Source organism: Bombina bombina, chromosome 5 (genome assembly GCF_027579735.1).
Source record: "Bombina bombina isolate aBomBom1 chromosome 5, aBomBom1.pri, whole genome shotgun sequence".
Taxonomy (NCBI): Eukaryota; Metazoa; Chordata; class Amphibia; order Anura; family Bombinatoridae; genus Bombina; species Bombina bombina.
In genome coordinates this window covers 271,622,129-271,645,754 of record NC_069503.1, presented here as the reverse complement: position 1 = coordinate 271,645,754, position 23,626 = coordinate 271,622,129, and the positions used below count along the sequence as shown (strand labels likewise).

The 23,626-nt window shown below is 41.5% G+C and overlaps 1 protein-coding gene across 1 annotated transcript in view; it reads left to right on the top strand.

The window, feature by feature from the left end:
* Positions 1-23,626, top strand: part of DBF4 (DBF4 zinc finger) — a gene marked incomplete at its 5' end in the record, with an annotated part of 387,026 nt that overhangs the window by 150,849 nt on the left and 212,551 nt on the right. Inside the window, 1 exon segment of the mRNA XM_053713992.1 lies at positions 1,705-1,750. Within this exon segment, the coding sequence (XP_053569967.1) occupies positions 1,705-1,750 (46 nt within the window).

The following is a 23,626-nucleotide window of genomic DNA, read 5'->3' as shown; positions in this document are numbered from 1 at the left end:
TCTGAATTGTGAAAGAAAACAATTGGATTTAGTGTCCCTTTAAGCTTTGCTGGGGTGTCTTTGCCTCCTCCTGGTGGCCAGGAATTGAATTTCCCAACAGTAATTGAATGGAATCATGGACTCTACATGCCAGGAAAGAAAATAATTTATCAAGTATAAATTTTGTTTTCTATCAGTGTCTCTAAAGCTTAATAGCGTGGAGGTTGAATTCCTAGTTTTAAAACAGAGGTTTCTCTAATTCAATTCCGAAAACCTGTCACCCCAAAAAAAATCACAAGATTTGGAGGGCATAATTTGACTAGTGCTCTTTCTTTCTATTCCTTTTACAAAATGGCCTTGAGAAAGTGTTGTCCGCTAGTTCCCTAGAAGGTCAAAGTTTTGCTTTATTTGTTCTGTATCATATAAAGTTAGCTAAGCTTTCCAATTTTCAAACTTTTTCCAGGTGCTAGTAGGCCAGTTGTGAGACCTTTTTCTCTCCACCCTGTAATTTCAATCTAGTTCTTTCTATTCTGCAAGGTCCTCTTTGAACAGATGCATTCCATTGATATCAAACTTTTATCTTGGAAAGCACTTTTGTCCTGTGATTCTCAATTATTTTTTTTTACAATCAGAAGGTTGTTGTTTCTTCTTTGTGTCCAGATCCTGTTCATTCTAACGACTTTTACATAATCTTGATGTAGTCAGGGCATTGAAGTTTTATCATCAAACTACTAAAAAATTCAGACAATCTTCCATTTTTTCTCCATTGCTCTGGGACTTGTAGGGGACAAAAGACTACTATGGTAGCTTTGGCCTCTTGGCTGAAACAAGTATTTCACAAGGCTCACTTGGTGGGTGGAATGTCGCCTTCTAAACGCGTGTCAGCTCATTCTACTATCTCATTCTACTAGGTTGTTTGCAACTTTGCAAATCTGCGCCAAAGATGCATCCAAGTTGCAATGTGGTGTTCTCTGCATACCTTTTCAAAATTTTACCAATTTGATGTTTTTACTTCTTCGCAAGCGGCTTTTGGCAGAAAAAGTCCTTCGGGCCGCAGTGTCTGATAAATAGGAACTTTCAGAATATTGTCCCACCCATTCCGTAACATGGACTATCTGCTAGGTTATTATTTCCATATGTTATTTTAAATAAGAAAACAAAATTTGTACGACTCTTTTCTGTCATAATGATGGTCCATAGGCCCTGTCCATTTTCAATTTGTGGGTAACGGTTCTAATTTGTACCTCTATAGACTCCTCCTAGTGGCGGGAATTATATCCCACATGTAATGGAACCCTATGGACCATCATCATTCCGATACAAAAGTTCAGATAAGCATACATTTTGTGGGGAGGGGGGGGGTTGTGTGTGTATAATGTCCCTTTAAGGGATCCCCACATTTTTATACATACCCACCCTTTTCTGCCAGTGTCAACTTTCATAGACCAAAATCTTGTTGCTGTTGCTTGTTGAGTAATCTGACTAAACTTCACTACACCCACCAAGCAGTTTCTCTAATCACAATTTTCATAAACTGAAGTTAGACATACCCTGTCCCAAGCTCAATCAGATGTTTTATCTCTGACCTCTCTGAGTTATATAATTACTTAATTTCTATAAAGTAAGTTTCTACAGAAATGTTTATCCATCAGTTTTAATTTTCATTCTTAGTGTTTCGGTCACTGCATTATGACTGTTTAAATAGTTGCTTTGTTTTTCCCTCAGCACAAAAATTGAAAAACCCTTTCTTGAAAGTTGAAGATACCAGTGGGTAAGTTACATTATGCTTTTTTTCTGTCACATTACTCCCTAAAGCAATGATATAGATAGATAGAGAGAGATACGATAGAGATACAGTATAGAGATACAGTATAGAGATACAGTATAGAGATACAGTATAGAGATACAGTATAGAGATACAGTATAGAGATACAGTATAGAGATACAGTATAGAGATACAGTATAGAGATACAGTATAGAGATACAGTATAGAGATACAGTATAGAGATACAGTATAGAGATACAGTATAGAGATACAGTATAGAGATACAGTATAGAGATACAGTATAGAGATACAGTATAGAGATACAGTATAGAGATACAGTATAGAGATACAGTATAGAGATACAGTATAGAGATACAGTATAGAGATACAGTATAGAGATACGTATAGAGATACGTATAGAGATACAGTATAGAGATACAGTATAGAGATACAGTATAGAGATACAGTATAGAGATACAGTATAGAGATACAGTATAGAGATACAGTATAGAGATACAGTATAGAGATACAGTATAGATACAGTATAGATTCACATACATAGACAGCTGTTTATTTTCTTTTTACCTGAAGCATTTTTTCAATACCCTTAATACAGTTTTAGGGCGCGTGCATGTGCTTTTACTAACCATGCTCAAAGTACCACCACTGACTTCATATGACTTCTCAGGCACTTGGAGATGTGCATTCAGCCTACTGTCATCATTACAGCTGGACTAGATAAATCAGGAGCATAACTACAGGGGTCTCCACTGAGACTGGGACCATACCTTTATGGGGGCCCATTTGGCCCTGTAATCCGTAGTGCTATCACTAAAGTGTGACCTGATGGGGCCTTAGCTCCACCTACATCATGTTTGGACCCTGTGTGTGCCCCCTCTGAAAAGTGTATGGATTTGCCATTACAATATAATTGCCAAGTTTCCGAGATGGTTGTCAATATTACTATACAGAAAAACTTGATGCCATATTTGTATAGAAAGGCTGTGCATATACTGAAAGAGGAGCTCTTTTTCTCCTATGTTGCTGTTAGCTCAGCTTCTGCAAAGGGCCAGATAAAGAGCTGTTGAAATGGAAACCTCCTACAGCCTTTCTTTTGGAGACCATTACGTTTTGGTTACACCTGAGACACATTTTATGTGAAACAAATGCGTATTTCTTTTATAAAGGTGGCGGGAGTCCACGAGCCATTACTCCTGAGAATATCACTCCTGGTAACTAATAGGAGACAAAGATTCTCAAAACTGAGTACTTAAACCCCCCCCCCCCCCCCCCCACCCCACCTCTCTGGTATTTTAGTCTTATGTTTGCTTCCCAGGAGGAAGGTGAAGAATTGAGGTGCTCCAGATTCTTCATTGAGTGGGGTCTTCAGACCAATTTAAGGCCATTTTTTCTCCCCCAGAGCTGCTGCCCTGTGACAGAGAGGAAACTGCCGTATGGGGCAGTGATAGAATCACTTCCAGTAAGGAGTTAGTCACAAGCCTGCCACAGATGACACATGGGCTGGCTGGTTCATTATCCTCCTCCTGTTAGTTAATTGCTATACTCCTTACCAGGATCCTCTGCTGTGACATACACATCACTGGACACAGTTTGTCTGCAGCGGGTAAACACAGTAGCGTGGGTGCTGCTAATGTAAGGACACTGTACATTGCACTAACATAGCTCACAGGCTATTAGGGGGTACACTTTGATAAAGTACATCATAGCCAGGGGACATTTTACGAACCTACCACAGTATACACTAGACTTTATTTATTGATTAGGGGTTTTATAAGAAACTTTTGGACTTGTTATATTAAATTTTTATTTGTGCACTAACAATTTATTATTTTCTGACGGGTTTTTCTCGCTCTGCTCTTTCAGTTAACAGCTTCATTTGTCTGTTAGTATACTGCTGTAGTGCACTCTCATTTGCCCTGCACAGTCCGCTTCCTGGCTTATCGGTTTAGTGCAGTTGCACTCTGTTGTCTCTACAGCGTGTGCTGACTTATTGTGCTGAAAATATTTCAGCCACTCTCCCGCATCACAGCTTGCGTCCCTTATACTTTTCAGGGTCTTGTTTCTTGGTTTGGTGCTGAGGGAGTTAAGTTGTCTTCAGTGCTGTCTGTGTAATCTAATCTGACTGCTTCTTTTCTGTCTCAGATTAGGTGATGAGTTCTTAAATGTGCACAGGCAAATGGGTTTGGGTTTTGTACATGTATATTGTTTACATATTTTATATTATGCTAATATTACTATTCAAATATTTTGTTTTTATTAATTTATCCTAATTCATTGATTTTTCTCTGTGGCTTTGCTGTTTTAAGTTACAAAAAAGTGAAACTATGTATTAGTTTGTATCTACTTATTGACCTTGATAAATAAATGTATGGGTCAGTATAAGTAGTTGTGCTGTAAGCATAAAGATAATTTATCAAATAAGAACAAACCCTACAAGAGAGTGAGTGTGTTCAGAAAACAATATGCTTTATGCACAAGGTATAAATGAGGTGATTAATTGCAACTTGGTTTTTAAAAAATGTTTTTCTCCAACATAGGTGTGTCCGGTCCACGGCGTCATCCTTACTTGTGGGATATTCTCTTCCCCAACAGGAAATGGCAAAGAGCCCAGCAAAGCTGGTCACATGATCCCTCCTAGGCTCCGCCTACCCCAGTCATTCTCTTTGCCGTTGTACAGGCAACATCTCCACGGAGATGGCTTAGAGTTTTTTAGTGTTTAACTGTAGTTTTTATTATTCAATCAAGAGTTTGTTATTTTAAAATAGTGCTGGTATGTACTATTTACTCAGAAACAGAAAAGAGATGAAGATTTCTGTTTGTATGAGGAAAATGATTTTAGCACCGTAACTAAAATCCATGGCTGTTCCACACAGGACTGTTGAGAGCAATTAACTTCAGTTGGGGGAACAGTGTGCAGTCTCTTACTGCTTGAGGTATGACACATTCTAACAAGACGATGTAATGCTGGAAGCTGTCATTTCCCCTATGGGATCCGGTAAGCCATGTTTATTAAGATAGTAAATAAGGGCTTCACAAGGGCTTATTAAGACTGTAGACTTTTTCTGGGCTAAATCGATTCATTATTAACACATATTTAGCCTTGAGGAATCATTTATTCTGGGTATTTTGATATGATTATATCGGCAGGCACTGTTTTAGACACCTTATTCTTAGGGGCTTTCCCTAATCATAGTCAGAGCCTCATTTTCGCGCCGGTATGGCGCACTTGTTTTTGAGGACAGCATGGCATGCAGCTGCATGTGTGTGGAGCTCTGATACATAGAAAAGTCTTTCTGAAGGCATCATTTGGTATCGTATTCCCCTTTGGGCTTGGTTGGGTCTCAGCAAAGCAGATTCCAGGGACTGTAAAGGGGTTAAATATAAAAACGGCTCCGGTTCCGTTATTTTAAGGGTTAAAGCTTCCAAATTTGGTGTGCAATACTTTTAAGGCTTTAAGACACTGTGGTGAAATTTTGGTGAATTTTGAACAATTCCTTCATACTTTTTCGCAATTGCAGTAATAAAGTGTGTTTAGTTTAAAATTTAAAGTGACAGTAACGGTTTTATTTTAAAACGTTTTTTGTGCTTTGTTATCAAGTTTATGCCTGTTTAACATGTCTGAACTACCAGATAGATTGTGTTCTGACTGTGGGGAAACCAAGGTTCCTTCTCATTTAACTATATGTATTTTATGTCATAAAAATTTTTAGTAAAAATGATGCCCAAGATGATTCCTCAAGTGAGGGGAGTAAGCATGGTACTGCATCATCCCCTCCTTCGTCTACACCAGTCTTGCCCATACAGGAGGCCCCTAGTACATCTAGTGCGCCAATACTCCTTACTATGCAACATTTAACGGCTGTAATGGATAATTCTATCAAAAACATTTTAGCCAATATGCCCACTTATCAGCGAAAGCGCGACTGCTCTGTTTTAGAAAATTCTGTAGAGCATGAGAACGCTGATGATATGGTTTCTGAAGGGCCCCTACACCAGTCTGAGGGGGCCAGGGAGGTTTTGTCTGAGGGAGAAATTTCAGATTCAGGAAACATTTCTCAACAAGCTGAACCTGATGTGATTACTTTTAAATTTAAGTTGGAACATCTCCGCGCTCTGCTTAAGGAGGTGTTATCCAATTTGGATGATTGTGATTATCTGGTCTTTCCAGAACCACTATGTAAAATGGAAAAGTTCTTAGAGGCCCCGGGGCCCCCCGAAGCTTTTCCTATATCCAAGCGGGTGGCGTACATTGTTAGTAAAGAATGGGACAGGCCCGGTATACCTTTAGTACCTCCCCCCATATTTATAAAATTGTTTTCCTATAGTCGACCCCAGAAAGGACTGATGGCAGACAGTCCCCAAGGTCGAGGGGGCGGTTTCTACTCTACACAAGCGCGCCACTATACCCATAGAAGATAGTTGTGCTTTCCAAGATCCTATGGATAAAAAATTAGAAGGTCTGCTAAAGATGTTTGTTCAGCAAGGTTCCCTTCTACAACCAATTGCATGCATTGTCCCTGTCACTGCAGCCGCGTGTTTCTAGTTTGATGAGCTAGGAAAGGCGATTATTAGTAATTCTTCTTCTTATGAGGAGATTATGGACAGAATTCGTGCTCTTAAATTGGCTAATTCTTTCACCCTAGACGCCACCTTGCAATTGGCTAGGTTAGCGGCGAAAAAATTCTGGGTTTGCTATTGTGGCGCAGAGCGCTTTGGTTAAAATCTTGGGCAGCGGATGCGTCTTCCAAGAACAAATTGCTTGACATTCCTTTCAAGGGGAAAACACTCTTTGGCCCTGACTTGAAAGAGATTATCTCTGATATCACTGGGGGCAAGGGCCACGCCCTTCCTCAGGATAGGTCTTTTCAAGACCAAAAATAAACCTAAGTTTCGTCCCTTTCGCAGAAACGGATCAGCCCCAAGGGCTACGTCCTCTAAGCAGGAAGGTAATACTTCTCAAGCCAATCCAGCCTGGAGACCTATGCAAGGCTGGAACAAAGGAAAGCAGGCCAGGAAACCTGCCACTGCTACCAAGACAGCATGAAATGCGGGCCCCCGATCCGGGACCGGATCTGGTGGGGGGCAGACTCTCTCTCTTCGCTCAGGCTTGGGCAAGAGATGTTCTGGATCCTTGGGCGCTAGAAATAGTCTCCCAAGGTTATTCTCTGGAGTTCAAGGGGCTTCCTCCAAGGGGGAGGTTCCACAGGTCTCAGTTGTCTTCAGACCACATAAGAAGACAGGCATTCTTACATTGGGTAGAAGACCTGCTAAAAATGGGAGTGATTCATCCTGTTCCATTAGGAGAACAAGGGATGGGGTTCTACTCCAATCTGTTCATAGTTCCCAAAAAAGAGGGAACGTTCAGACCAATCTTAGATCTCAAGATCTTGAACAAGTTCTCAAGGTTCCATCGTTCAAGATGGAAACCATTCGAACACTTCTTCCTTCCATCCAGGAAGGTCAATTCATGACCAAGGTGGATTTCAAGGATGCGTATCTACATATTCCTATCCACAAGGAACATCATCGGTTCCTAAGGTTTGCATTCCTGGACAAGCATTTCCAGTTCGTGGCGTTTTCTTTCGGATTAGCCACTGCTCCTAGGATTTTCTCATAGGTACTAGGGTCCCTTCTGGCGGTGCTAAGACCAAGGGGCATTGCTGTAGTACCTTACTTGGACGACATTCTGATCGAGCGTCGTCCCTTCCTCAAGTAAAGGCTCACACGGACATTGTCCTGGCCTTTCTCAGATCTCACGGATGGAAAGTGAACGTGGAAAAGAGTTCTCTATCTCCGTCAACGAGGGTTCCCTTCTTGGGAACTATAATAGACTCCTTAGAAATGAGGATTTTTCTGACAGAAGCCAGAAACACAAAACTTCTAGACTCTTGTCGGATACTTCATTCCGTTCCTCTTCCTTCCATAGCGCAGTGCATGGAAGTGATAGGTTTGATGGTAGCGGCAATGGACATAGTTCCTTTTGTGCGCATTCATCTAAGACCATTACAACTGTTCATGCTCAGTCAGTGGAATGGGGACTATTCAGACTTGTCTCCAAAGATACAAGTAAATCAGAGGACCAGAGACTCATTCCGTTGGTGGCTGTCCCTGGACAACCTGTCACAAGGGATGACCTTCCGCAGACCAGAGTGGGTCATTGTCACGACCGACGCCAGTCTGATGGGCTGGGGCGCGGTCTGGGGATCCCTGAAAGCTCAGGGTCTTTGGTCTCGGGTAGAATCTCTTCTACCGATAAATATTCTGGAACTGAGAGCGATATTCAATGCTCTCAAAGCTTGGCCTCAGCTAGCGAGGGCCAAGTTCATACATCAACCATCAGGGGGGAACAAGGAGTTCCCTAGCGATGGAAGAAGTGACCAAAATCATTCTATGGGCGGAGTCTCACTCCTGCCACCTGTCTGCTATCCACATCCCAGGAGTGGAAAATTGGGAAGCGGATTTTCTGAGTCGTCAGACATTGCATCCGGGGGAGTGGGAACTCCATCCGGAAATCTTTGCCCAAGTCACTCAACCGTGGGGCATTCCAGACATGGATCTGATGGCCTCTCGTCAGAACTTCAGAGTTCCTTACTACGGGTACAGATCCAGGGATCCCAAGGCGGCTCTAGTGGATGCACTAGTAGCACCTTGGACCTTCAAACTAGCTTATGTGTTCCCGCCGTTTCCTCTCATCCCCAGGCTGGTAGCCAGGATCAATCAGGAGAGGGCGTCGGTGATTTTGATAGCTCCTGCGTGGCCACGCAGGACTTGGTATGCAGATCTGGTGAATATGTCATCGGCTCCACCATGGAAGCTACCTTTGAGAGACCTTCTTGTTCTAGGTCCGTTCGACCCACTCCAGCTGACTGCTTGGAGATTGAACGCTTGATCTTATCAAAGCGAGGGTTCTCAGATTCTGTTATTAATACTCTTGTTCAGGCCTGAAAGCCTGTAACCAGAAAAATTACCACATAATTTGGTATATCTGTTGGTGTGAATCTGCAGGATTCCCTTGGGACAAGGTTAAGATTCCTAAGAGTCTATCCTTCCTTCGAGAAGGATTGGAAAAAGGATTATCTGCAAGTTCCTTGATGGGACAGATTTCTGCCTTGTCTGTGTTACTTCACAAAAAGCTGGCAGCTGTGCCAGATGTTCTAGCCTTTTGTTCAGGCTCTGGTTAGAATCAAGCCTGTTTACAAAATTTTGACTCCTCCTTGGAGTCTCAACCTAGTTCTTTCAGTTCTTCAGGGGGTTCCGTTTGAACCCTTACATTCCGTTGATATTAAGTTATTATCTTGGAAAGTTTTGTTTTTGGTTGCAATTTCTTCTGCTAGAAGAGTTTCAGAATTATCTGCTCTGCAGTGTTCTTCTCCTTATCTGGTGTTCCATGCAGATAAGGTGGTTTTGCGTACTAAACCTGGTTTTCTTTCAAAAGTTGTTTCTAACAAAAACATTAACCAGGAGATAGTTGTGCCTTCTTTGTGTCCTAATCCAGTTTCAAAGAAGGAACGTTTGTTGCACAACTTGGATGTAGTTCGTGCTCTCAAATTTTACTTAGCAGCTACTAAGGATTTCAGACAAACTTTGTCTTTGTTTGTTGTTTATTCTGGTAAACGGAGAGGTCAAAAAGCAACTTCTACCTCTCTCTCCTTCTGGATTAAAAGCATTATCCGATTGGCTTATGAGACTGCCGGACGGCAGCCTCCTGAAAGAATCACAGCTCACTCCACTAGGGCTGTGGCTTCCACATGGGCCTTCAAGAACGAGGCTTCTGTTGATCAGATATGTAAGGCAGCGACTTGGTCTTCACTGCACACTTTTTCTAAATTTTACAAATTTGATACTTTTGCTTCTTCTGAGGCTATTTTTGGGAGAAAGGTTTTGCAAGCCGTGGTGCCTTCCATTTAGGTGACCTGATTTGCTCTCTCCCTTCATCCGTGTCCTAAAGCTTTGGTATTGGTTCCCACAAGTAAGGATGACGCCGTGGACCGGACACACCTATGTTGGAGAAAACAGAATTTATGTTTACCTGATAAATTACTTTCTCCAACGGTGTGTCCGGTCCACGGCCCGCCCTGGTTTTTTTAATCAGGTCTGATAATTTATTTTCTTTAACTACAGTCACCACGGTAACATATGGTTTCTCCTATGCAAATATTCCTCCTTAACGTCGGTCGAATGACTGGGGTAGGCGGAGCCTAGGAGGGATCATGTGACCAGCTTTGCTGGGCTCTTTGCCATTTCCTGTTGGGGAAGAGAATATCCCACAAGTAAGGATGACGCCGTGGACCGGACACACCGTTGGAGAAAGTAATTTATCAGGTAAACATAAATTCTGTTTTTGTTTTTTTTTAACTTTTATTGTATCAAGTTAAAAAAAAACCAGCAAATAGTAACAGCTTCTTGCTGCTCACACACATTTAAAAATACTACAGCTTTGTAATAAAAGTAAGTAGAAATATTTAATTAGTTATTGTATTAGTAATTCTGCAGTAACTAAAGCACATATTGCCTCTAATTCATCAGGGGAAGGGTTTGTGATAAGTGGTAAAAACCAAGTAAGTACTATAACGTTAAGTAAATGCGATTAATTGCCTGGCTAATGCTGTAGGCTTCTATCAAGTAAGTAAACACAATTAAAGTACTGTTGGTACCATCAGTACTTAAAGAGTACCGGACAAGTGAGCCCACCCTTCCCTAAAAGAGTGTTTCCCAGCGGTAATTAATTACTGTAGCTATTACAAAGTTTCTTGTTTTAAGGTGAGCAATGAAAAAAACAGGAAAGTCCCCTGACATGGTCGCTTTTCACATACGCTTCCTCAGAGGGGTACGTGGGGCTGCAAGATGAGCCGGTTTATAGCAGTGTTAGTACCTGCCCTTTTGCAATGATTGGATGCTAGCCTTGCCGTTCATTGGTTGTTTGCCATGTCAGTCACCATTGGTATAATGCTGTTCTCAGTGTATGCTTATTGTTGGAAAATTTGAACTTAGTAGCAATCTTTTGTGAAGGCTGCATTGACTGCCTGCATAATAAATAAGTCACAGGCTTTATTAGTGTTTTACCGCCTGGAAATGTGTTTGATCGTGATTACTTTGCATATAAAGTACGTAAAACTCCCACTGTGTTTACATACTGACATTCTGTCTTCTTTTGGTCATAACATTTGTCAGGTGGACCAATCCCTATGTGTACTGTCAACACGCCTTTCTTTAGTTATTTATGTATTTCCTATCTGTGATGTCAAAAGGGGAGGAGCAATTTGTATAAATACACTTATTAGACTTGGTATGAAATAAGGCAGTATCTGCACTTATTGATGGTTTAAAGAAAACAGCCGCTTGCTTGCAAATGAAATTGTGACATTAAAATGTATACTTTGCTCATTAGGGGTAATATGATCTTGATCTTTGCTATGAACATAAGACATCTAGCACTGATGAAGATTTGAGTGTACAAAAGATAGATATCAGTTGAGCATGCTTTTTTCCTTTTGAATATATATGCTGAATAGTCTGTCGGTGACTCTAATAAGTGACAAGTGATTAGAGTGGAGTAACAAATTAGCTTAAAAAAAACCTCAGTGTTACAAGTGAATGAAAAAGTGAGAACAATTATTGTTCAATCCTTTAAAAAAAAAATGGAACATAAGTTATGTACATAGCAAATTAATACATAGTGAGACAACTCAAATAGTGTGGAAATGGTAAAAATGTATGTGATGTCTCAGATGTAACAGACACCTTTTTAGTGAGAATAAAAAATTGTACTTTAAAAAGTAATGTACATAATAATAAAAGTTGAGTGTGTTTACTATCTATTGTGATACAATAAGTTTATTTAAAAAAAAAAAAAGTTTCAATTAATCACCTCATTTACACCTTATTAAAGCATATTTTCTTTCCTAAGATATGGAGAGTCCACAACGTCATCAATTACTAGTGGAAATATCACTCCTGGCCAGCAGGAGGAGGCAAAGAGCACTCCCCCTACCCATAATCGCCATTCTCTTTGCCTCTGTCAATGGAGGAGGTGAAGTTTTGGTGTCTGAAGAAAATTTGATTTCCTTTCGCTAATAGCAAGATTTTTGGGTATATCTGTAGTCCACGTCAATCTCTGCAGTAGAGTAGTAGTGGCTTTAAAGCAGTTAGAAAGTTGTGAGGTAGTCCTTACTTGGTTTTCTAACATATTTGCTGCCCATGATATAGAAAGCCAGAGTTGGTGACTGTTCTTATTTCTTTCATGTAATTAGCAAGAGTCCATGAGCTAGTGACGTATGGGATATACATTCCTACCAGGAGGGGCAAAGTTTCCCAAACCTCAAAATGCCTATAAATACACCCCTCACCACACCCACAAATCAGTTTTACAAACTTTGCCTCCTATGGAGGTGGTGAAGTAAGTTTGTGCTAGATTCTACGTTGATATGCGCTCCGCAGCAGGTTGGAGCCCGGTTTTCCTCTCAGCGTGCAGTGAATGTCAGAGGGATGTGAGGAGAGTATTGCCTGTTTGAATTCAATGATCTCCTTCTACGGGGTCTATTTCATAGGTTCTCTGTTATCGGTCGTAGAGATTCATCTCTTACCTCCCTTTTCAGATCGACGATAAACTCTTATATATATACCATTACCTCTGCTGATTTTCGTTTCAGTACTGGTTTGGCTTTCTACAAACATGTAGATGAGGGTCCTGGGGTAAGTAAGTCTTATTTCTCCAACATAGGTGTGTCCGGTCCACGGCGTCATCCTTACTTGTGGGATATTCTCTTCCCCAACAGGAAATGGCAAAGAGCCCAGCAAAGCTGGTCACATGATCCCTCCTAGGCTCCGCCTACCCCAGTCATTCTCTTTGCCGTTGTACAGGCAACATCTCCACGGAGATGGCTTAGAGTTTTTTAGTGTTTAACTGTAGTTTTTATTATTCAATCAAGAGTTTGTTATTTTAAAATAGTGCTGGTATGTACTATTTACTCAGAAACAGAAAAGAGATGAAGATTTCTGTTTGTATGAGGAAAATGATTTTAGCACCGTAACTAAAATCCATGGCTGTTCCACACAGGACTGTTGAGAGCAATTAACTTCAGTTGGGGGAACAGTGTGCAGTCTCTTGCTGCTTGAGGTATGACACATTCTAACAAGACGATGTAATGCTGGAAGCTGTCATTTTTCCCTATGGGATCCGGTAAGCCATGTTTATTACGATGGTAAATAAGGGCTTCACAAGGGCTTATTAAGATTGTAGACTTTTTTGGGCTAAATCGATTCAGTTTTAAAACATATTTAGCCTTGAGGAATCATTTTATCTGGGTATATTGATATTATAATATCGGCAGGCACTGTATTAGACACCTTATTTCTCTGGGGCTTTCCCAAAGCATAAGCAGAGCCTCATTTTCGCGCCGGTGTGGCGCACTTGTTTTTGAGAGGCATGGCATGCAGTCGCATGTGAGAGGAGCTCTGATACTTAGAAAAGACTTTCTGAAGGCGTCATTTGGTATCGTATTCCCCTTTGGGTTTGGTTGGGTCTCAGCAAAGCAGATACCAGGGACTGTAAAGGGGTTAAAGTGTTAAAACGGCTCCGGTTCCGTTATTTTAAGGGTTAAAGCTTCCAAATTTGCTGTGCAATACTTTTAAGGCTTTAAGACACTGTGATGAAAATTTGGTGAATTTTGGACAATTCCTTCATGTTTTTTCGCAATTGCAGTAATAAAGTGTGTTCAGTTTAAAATTTAAAGTGACAGTAACGGTTTTATTTTAAAACGTTTTTTGTACTTTATTATCAAGTTTATGCCTGTTTAACATGTCTGAACTACCAGATAGACTGTGTTCTGAATGTGGGGAAGCCAGAATTCCTGATCATTTGAATAAATGTGATTTATGTGATAATGACAATGATGCCCAAGATGATTCCTCAAGTGAGGGGAGTAAGCATGGTACTGCATCATTCCCTCCTTCGTCTACACGAGTCTTGCCCACTCAGGAGGCCCCTAGTATATCTAGCGCGCCAATACTCCTTACTATGCAACAATTAACGGCTGTAATGGATAATTCTGTCAAAAACATTTTAGCCAAAATGAACCCTTGTCAGCGTAAGCGTGGCTGCTCTGTTTTAGTTACTGAAGAGCATGACTACGCTGATATTAATATCTCTGAAGGGCCCCTAATCCAATCTGAGGGGGCCAGGGAGGTTTTGTCTGAGGGAGAAATTACTGATTCGGGGAACATTTCTCAACAGGCTGAACCTGATGTAATTGCATTTAAATTTAAGTTGGAACATCTCCGCATTCTGCTTAAGGAGGTATTATCCACTCTGGATGATTGCGAAAAGTTGGTCATCCCAGAGAAACTATGTAAAATGGACAAGTTCCTAGAGGTGCCGGAGCTCCCAGAAGCTTTTCCTATACCCAAGCGGGTGGCGGACATTGTTAATAAAGAATGGGAAAGGCCCGGTATTCCTTTCGTCCCTCCCCCCATTTTTAAAAAATTGTTTCCTATGGTCGACCCCAGAAAGGACTTATGGCAGACAGTCCCCAAGGTCGAGGGAGCGGTTTCTACTTTAAACAAACGCACCACTATACCCATAGAGGATAGTTGTGCTTTCAAAGATCCTATGGATAAAAAATTAGAAGGTTTGCTTAAAAAGATGTTTGTTCAGCAGGGTTACCTTCTACAACCAATTTCATGCATTGTCCCTGTCACTACAGCCGCATGTTTCTGGTTTGATGAGCTGATAAAGGCGCTCGATAGTGATTCTCCTCCTTATGAGGAGATTATGGACAGAATCAATGCTCTCAAATTGGCTAATTCTTTCACCCTAGACGCCACTTTGCAATTGGCTAGGTTAGCGGCTAAGAATTCTGGGTTTGCTATCGTGGCGCGCAGAGCGCTTTGGTTGAAATCTTGGTCGGCTGATGCGTCTTCCAAGAACAAGCTACTAAACATTCCTTTCAAGGGGAAAACGCTGTTTGGCCCTGACTTGAAAGAGATTATCTCGGATATCACTGGGGGTAAGGGCCACGCCCTTCCTCAGGATCGGCCTTTCAAGGCGAAAAATAGACCTAATTTTCGTCCCTTTCGTAAAAAACGGACCAGCCCAAAGTGCTACGTCCTCTAAGCAAGAGGGTAATACTTCTCAAGCCAAGCCAGCTTGGAGACCAATGCAAGGCTGGAACAAGGGAAAGCAGGCCAAGAAGCCTGCCACTGCTACCAAGACAGCATGAAATATTGGCCCCCGATCCGGGACCGGATCTGGTGGGGGGCAGACTCTCTCTCTTCGCTCAGGCTTGGGCAAGAGATGTTCTGGATCCTTGGGCGCTAGAAATAGTCTCCCAGGGTTATCTTCTGGAATTCAAGGGACTTCCCCCAAGGGGGAGGTTCCACAGGTCTCAGTTGTCTTCAGACCACATAAAAAGACAGGCGTTCTTACATTGTGTAGAAGACCTGTTAAAAATGGGAGTGATTCATCCTGTTCCACTAAGAGAACAAGGGATGGGGTTCTACTCCAATCTGTTCATAGTTCCCAAAAAAGAGGGAACGTTCAGACCAATCTTAGATCTCAAGATCTTAAACAAGTTTCTCAAGGTTCCATCTTTCAAGATGGAAACCATTCGAACTATTCTTCCTTCCATCTAGGAGGGTCAATTCATGACCACGGTGGATTTAAAGGATGCGTATCTACATATTCCTATCCACAAGGAACATCATCGGTTCCTAAGGTTTGCATTCCTGGACAAACATTACCAGTTCGTGGCGCTTCCTTTCGGATTAGCCACTGCTCCAAGGATTTTCACAAAGGTACTAGGGTCCCTTCTGGCGGTGCTAAGACCAAGGGGCATTGCAGTAGTACCTTACCTGGACGACATTCTGATTCAAGCGTCGTCCCTTCCTCAAGCAAAGGCTCACACGGACATTGTCCTGGCCTTTCTCAGATCTCACGGCTGGAAAGTGAACGTGGAAAAGAGTTCTCTATCCCCGTCAACAAGGGTTCCCTTCTTGGGAACAATTATAGACTCCTTAGAAATGAGGATCTTTCTAACAGAGGCCAGAAAAACAAAACTTCTAGACTCTTGTCGGATACTTCATTCCGTTCCTCTTCCTTCCATAGCTCAGTGCATGGAAGTGATCGGGTTGATGGTAGCGGCGATGGACATAGTTCCTTTTGCGCGCATTCATCTAAGACCATTACAACTGTGCATGCTCAGTCAGTGGAATGGGGACTATACAGACTTGTCTCCGAAGATACAAGTAAATCAGAGGACCAGAGACTCACTCCGTTGGTGGCTGTCCCTGGACAATCTGTCTCAAGGGATGACGTTCCGCAGACCAGAGTGGGTCATTGTCACGACCGACGCCAGTCTGATGGGCTGGGGCGCGGTCTGGGGATCCCTGAAAGCTCAGGGTCTTTGGTCTCGGGAAGAATCTCTTCTACCGATAAATATTCTGGAACTGAGAGCGATATTCAATGCTCTCAAGGCCTGGCCTCGGCTAGCGAGGACCAAGTTCATACGGTTTCAATCAGACAACATGACATCTGTTGCGTACATCAACCATCAGGGGGGAACAAGGAGTTCCCTAGCGATGGAAGAAGTGACCAAAATCATTCTATGGGCGGAGTCTCACTCCTGCCACCTGTCTGCTATCCACATCCCAGGAGTGGAAAATTGGGAAGCGGATTTTCTGAGTCGTCAGACATTGCATCCGGGGGAGTGGGAACTCCATCCGGAAATCTTTGCCCAAGTCACTCACCTGTGGGGCATTCCAGACATGGATCTGATGGCCTCTCGTCAGAACTTCAAAGTTCCTTGCTACGGGGCCAGATCCAGGGATCCCAAGGCGGCTCTAGTGGATGCACTAGTAGCACCTTGGACCTTCAAACTAGCTTATGTGTTCCCGCCATTTCCTCTCATCCCCAGGCTGGTAGCCAGGATCAATCAGGAGAGGGCGTCGGTGATCTTGATAGCTCCTGCGTGGCCACGCAGGACTTGGTATGCAGATCTGGTGAATATGTCATCGGCTCCACCTTGGAAGCTACCTTTGAGACGAGACCTTCTTGTTCAGGGTCCGTTCGAACATCCGAATCTGGTTTCACTCCAGCTGACTGCTTGGAGATTGAACGCTTGATTTTATCGAAGCGAGGATTCTCAGATTCTGTTATCGATACTCTTGTTCAGGCCAGAAAGCCTGTAACTAGAAAGATTTACCACAAAATTTGGAAAAAATATATCTGTTGGTGTGAATCTAAAGGATTCCCTTGGGACAAGGTTAAGATTCCTAGGATTCTATCCTTCCTTCAAGAAGGATTGGAAAAAGGATTATCTGCAAGTTCCCTGAAGGGACAGATTTCTGCCTTGTCGGTATTACTTCACAAAAAGCTGGCAGCTGTGCCAGATGTTCAAGCCTTTGTTCAGGCTCTGGTTAGAATCAAGCCTGTTTACAAACCTTTGACTCCTCCTTGGAGTCTCAATTTAGTTCTTTCAGTTCTTCAGGGGGTTCCGTTTGAACCCTTACATTCCGTTGATATTAAGTTATTATCTTGGAAAGTTTTGTTTTTAGTTGCGATTTCTTCTGCTAGAAGAGTCTCAGAATTATCTGCTCTGCAGTGTTCTCCTCCTTATCTGGTGTTCCATGCAGATAAGGTGGTTTTACGTACTAAACCTGGTTTTCTTCCAAAGGTTGTTTCTAACAAAAACATTAACCAGGAGATTATCGTACCTTCTCTGTGTCCAAAACCAGTTTCAAAGAAGGAACGTTTGTTGCACAATTTGGATGTTGTTCGCGCTCTAAAATTCTATTTAGATGCTACAAAGGATTTTAGACAAACATCTTCCTTGTTTGTTGTGTATTCAGGTAAAAGGAGAGGTCAAAAAGCAACTTCTACCTCTCTCTCTTTTTGGATTAAAAGCATCATCAGATTGGCTTACGAGACTGCCGGACGGCAGCCTCCCGAAAGAATTACAGCTCATTCCACTAGGGCTGTGGCTTCCACATGGGCCTTCAAGAACGAGGCTTCTGTTGATCAGATATGTAGGGCAGCGACTTGGTCTTCACTGCACACTTTTACCAAATTTTACAAGTTTGATACTTTTGCTTCTTCTGAGGCGATTTTTGGGAGAAAGGTTTTGCAAGCCGTGGTGCCTTCCATTTAGGTGACCTGATTTGCTCCCTCCCTTCATCCGTGTCCTAAAGCTTTGGTATTGGTTCCCACAAGTAAGGATGACGCCGTGGACCGGACACACCTATGTTGGAGAAAACAGAATTTATGTTTACCTGATAAATTTCTTTCTCCAACGGTGTGTCCGGTCCACGGCCCGCCCTGGTTTTTTAATCAGGTCTGATAATTTATTTTCTTTAACTACAGTCACCACGGTACCATATGGTTTCTCCTATGCAAATATTCCTCCTTAACGTCGGTCGAATGACTGGGGTAGGCGGAGCCTAGGAGGGATCATGTGACCAGCTTTGCTGGGCTCTTTGCCATTTCCTGTTGGGGAAGAGAATATCCCACAAGTAAGGATGACGCCGTGGACCGGACACACCGTTGGAGAAAGAAATTTATCAGGTAAACATAAATTCTGTTTTTCTGTGACACTCTAAGCTATGGTTGGGCACTTTTTTAATAAAGTTCTAAATATATGTATTCAAACATTTATTTGCCTTGACTCAGGATGTTCAACATTCCTTATTTTCAGACAGTCAGTTTCATATTTGGGATAATGTATTTGAATCAATCTTTTTTCTTACCTTAAAAAATTTGACTTTTTTTCCCTGTGGGCTGTTAGGCTCGCGGGGGCTGAAAATGCTTCATTTTATTGCGTTATTCTTGGCGCGGACTTTTTTGGCGCAAAAAATCTTTTCTGTTTCCGGCGTCATACGTGTCGCCGGAAGTTGCGTCATTTTTTGACGTTCTTTTGCGCCAAAAATGTCGGCGTTCCGGATGTGGCGTCATTTTTGGCGCCAAAAGCATTTAGGCGCCAAATAATGTGGGCGTCTTATTTGGCGCTAAAAAAATATGGGCGTCGCTTTTGTCTCCACATTATTTAAGTCTCATTTTTCATTGCTTCTGGTTGCTAGAAGCTTGTTCCTTGGCATTTTTCCCATTCCTGAAACTGTCATTTAAGGAATTTGATCAATTTTGCTTTATATGTTGTTTTTTCTCTTACATATTGCAAGATGTCTCACGTTGCATCTGAGTCAGAAGATACTTCAGGAAAATCTCTGTCTGGTGCTGGAACTACCAAAGTTAAGTGTATCTGCTGTAAACTTTTGGTAGCTGTTCCTCCAGCTGTTGTTTGTATTAATTGTCATGACAAACTTGTTAATGCAGATAATATTTCCTTTAGTAAAGTACCATTACCTGTTGCAGTTCCATCAACATCTAATGTTCAGAGTGTTCCTGATAACATAAGAGATTTTGTTTCTGAATCCATCAAGAAGGCTATGTCTGTTGTTCCTCCTTCTAGTAAACATAAAAAATCTTTTAAAACTTCTCTTTTTACAGATGAATTTTTAAATGAACATCATCATTCTGATTCTAATGACTCTTCTGGTTCAGAGGATTCTGTCTCAGAGGTTGATGCTGATAAATCTTCATATTTATTTAAAATGGAATTTATTCGTTCTTTACTTGAAGTACTAATTGCTTTAGAAATTGAGGATTCTGGTCCTCTTGATACTAAATCTAAACGTTTAGATAAGGTCTTTAAATCTCCTGTGGTTATTCCAGAAGTTTTTCCTGTTCCTGGTGCCATTTCTGAAGTAATTTCCAGAGAGTGGAATAATTTGGGTAATTCATTTACTCCTTCTAAACGTTTTAAGCAATTATATCCTGTGCCGTCTGACAGATTAGAATTTTGGGACAAAATCCCTAAAGTTGATGGGGCTATTTCTACCCTTGCTAAACGTACTACTATTCCTACGGCAGATGGTACTTCGTTTAAGGATCCTTTAGATAGGAAAATTGAATCCTTTCTAAGAAAAGCTTATCTGTGTTCAGGTAATCTTCTTAGACCTGCTATATCATTGGCTGATGTTGCTGCAGCTTCAACTTTTTTGTTGGAAACTTTAGCGCAACAAGTAACAGATCATGATTCTCATAATATTATTATTCTTCTTCAACATGCTAATAATTTTATCTGTGATGCCATTTTTTATATTATCAGAGTTGATGTCAGGTTTATGTCTCTAGCTATTTTAGCTAGAAGAGCTTTATGGCTTAAAACTTGGAATGCTGATATGTCTTCTAAATCAACTCTACTTTCCCTTTCTTTCCAGGGTAACAAATTATTTGGTTCTCAGTTGGATTCTATTATCTCAACTGTTACTGGTGGGAAAGGAACTTTCTCCAACATAGGTGTGTCCGGTCCACGGCGTCATCCTTACTTGTGGGATATTCTCTTCCCCAACAGGAAATGGCAAAGAGCCCAGCAAAGCTGGTCACATGATCCCTCCTAGGCTCCGCCTACCCCAGTCATTCTCTTTGCCGTTGCACAGGCAACATCTCCACGGAGATGGTTAAGAGTTTTTTGGTGTTTAAATGTAGTTTTTATTCTTCAATCAAGAGTTTGTTATTTTAAAATAGTGCTGGTATGTACTATTTACTCTGAAACAGAAAAGAGATGAAGATTTCTGTTTGTAAGAGGAAGATGATTTTAGCAACCGTTACTAAAATCGATGGCTGTTTCCACACAGGACTGTTGAAATGAAGTAACTTCAGTTGGGGGAAACAGTGGGCAGACTTTGCTGCTTGAGGTATGACACATTTCTAACAAGACTTGGTAATGCTGGAAGCTGTCATTTTCCCTATGGGAACCGGTAAGCCATTTTCTTAGTTTAGTATAAGAATAAAGGGCTTCACAAGGGCTTTAAAGACTGGTAGACATTTTTCTGGGCTAAAACGATTACTTTATAAACAAACCATGTACACATTTGGCTTTCCCCAGGAAATTGTAGGCAAAATATTCACCCTTTACAACAACCCACAGGCCAAAATCAAATTAAATGATTCTATCTCACCTCCCTTTAAAATAAATAATGGCACCAGACAGGGCTGCCCGCTCTCGCCTCTTCTATTTATATTGGCAATGGAGGTGCTCGCCATACATGTTAGACACAACACTGACGTTCACGGAATAGAAATTGGACCCGTAACATACAAAATAACTTTATATGCAGATGATATCTTCTTAACGTTAACAGATATCGAGATGTCGCTACCCCCTTTGATCAAAACATTACAAACATACGGTAAATATTCCAACTTCAAAATTAACAACACAAAATCCGAACTATTGGCCATTCATGTACACCCAGAGGTAATAAACAACATAGAGCAACAACACCACTTCCATATACAGCCCAAGGCTATCAAATACCTAGGGGTTTACATCTCACCATCCGTTGATACCATAATATCTTTAAATTATAAGACCCTTAATTCGACAATTCAAACCACTTTCAGGACATGGAACCGCAAACCCCTTTCCTGGTTAGGGAAAATCAACGCAGTTAAAATGATTATCTTACCAAAAATTTTATACTTTTTACAGACTCTCCCAATTCCCATCCCAGATCATATCCTATTCTCCTTACAAAAACAAATCAACTGTTTTATCTGGACACACAAAAGACCCCGCATTGCCACTTCCATTCTATATCGCCCGAGGGAAATGGGGTGGATTGGAGCCCCAAATCTAACACGGTACAGACAGGCAATTTTCCTCACACGAGTCGTAGACTGGTGCAAACATAGCGCGAACAAAGAATGGATCCAATTAGAACAGAAACTTTCAGATACACACTGTCTGTGCGGGAACTGTTGGATTCCCAAAGCACAGCGCAAACTACTACACACAACTCCTAGACTAGTGCATGAAACCTTTAGGCAATGGGACAAAATACTCCAGAAACACCCCAAAATTTCCACTATATGCTCTCCCTTGACACCAGTCAGCAAAAATACACCATTCTCATCCAAAATAAAAATAGAGGCCGCAACCCATTCCACCCCCCCTTTACAAAGCTCAATCCCGCACCATCTTCTATACAAGGACAGAGAGATCCAACCACAACAGGCAATTTGCGACATCCTGGGGACACACTTTCAAAATTGGTTCACCTATATACAACTGAAACACTATCTAACCACACACCCCCTCAAACTCCAGCTACAAAGGCCCCTCTCTCAATTCGAGGCAATATGCTTCCATTCCCATCCACAAAAGGGAATATTATCCTTAACGTACAAAATGTTATCACAGGTAGCTCATCTGACACCCCCTACATACGTAGCTAAATGGGAGACGGATCTAGAAGATACCCTAGACCCATCTGAGTGGACAACCATTTTCCAACAGATGACGAAAGCTTCTTCGTCCATCTCGACCTTAGAGATGAACATCAAACTATTGAGTCGATGGTACTACACACCAGTTAGACTGCACCACTTATTTCCCAACACAACAAATACATGCTGGAGGGAGTGCGGGGAAACAGCAACTTTCGCACACATATGGTGGACATGCCCGAAAGCAACCTCCTATTGGGGCTCTCTCAAACCAGAAATTGAAAAAGCTCTAGGCACCCCGCTCCCATTCACGCCCTGGGTTTTTCTTTTCAACAAATATCCTAAAATCCCCTGCAAATTGAAACAAGCACTCCTCACTGTTATGATAAACTCTGCAAAAAGGCTTATCCCACTCAATTGGAAAAAAACAGATTTACCACCTCCAGCCGTCTGGAAAACCAAAGTCACTCACTACCTCCAACTGGAGAAATACCATTACACCTGCACCAAGCGAATAGAAGAATTCCAAAATATAATCTTCTTGTGGGAAGAATATGTAAACAGCCCATAGAAATCCATCCCCCCCCCCCCCCCCCCCCCCCCCACTCCTTCAAAGACCAGACTACATAACGTGACCTACACCCTCGATACCCATAGACCCAACCATCTTAGGCGACATATATGTACAGCAGGGCCAGTCCATAGCAACAGAGAGGGCGCCAGCGCCATTCTACTTCTAGCCATCTCATACTCTCAGGCATCGGCAGATTGGTACTCCAGACCTAATCCACTTATAATAACTGATCTCGAGCTCTATCAACATGAATACAATCACTGTAAACATAACCGTATAACTGTAACAAAGCTCTATTTTTATTTTTCTTGTAACAAAAGATGTTAATTTGAACGTTTTCCTTCTGTTTTACCTATGTATACCATGGAAAATTCTTAATAAAGCATTTGAAAATTCAAAAAAAAAAAAAAAAAAAAAAAAAAAAAAAAAAAAAAAAAAAAACGATTACTTTATAAGTATATTTAGTGGATTATAACTATAAATAGTTCTTATAATCTTGGGGATTGTATTAAAAAAACGGCAGGCACTGTATTGGACACCTTTTTCACTGGGGGCCTTTTCTAGTCATAGGCAGAGCCTCATTTTCGCGCCACTAATGCGCAGTTGTTTTTGGAAAGCAAGGCATGCAGATGCATGTGTGAGGAGCTAAAAATCTCTGAAAAAGCTTATTGAAGGCGTCATTTGGTATCGTATTCCCCTCTGGGCTTGGTTGGGTCTTAGCAAAGACTATAGCTGGGACTGTATAGGGGTTAAATTTAAAAACGGCTCCGGTTCCGTTATTTTAAGGGTTAAAGCTCTGAAATTTGGTGTGCAATACTTTTAAGGCTTTAAGACACTGTGGTGAAATTTTGGTAAATTTTGAACGATTCCTTCATACTTTTTCACATATTCAGTAATAAAGTGTTTTCTGTTTGAAATTTAAAGTGACAGTAACGGTTTTATTTTAAAACGTTTTTTGTGCTTTGTTATCAAGTTTATGCCTGTTAACATGTCTGAACCATCAGATAAA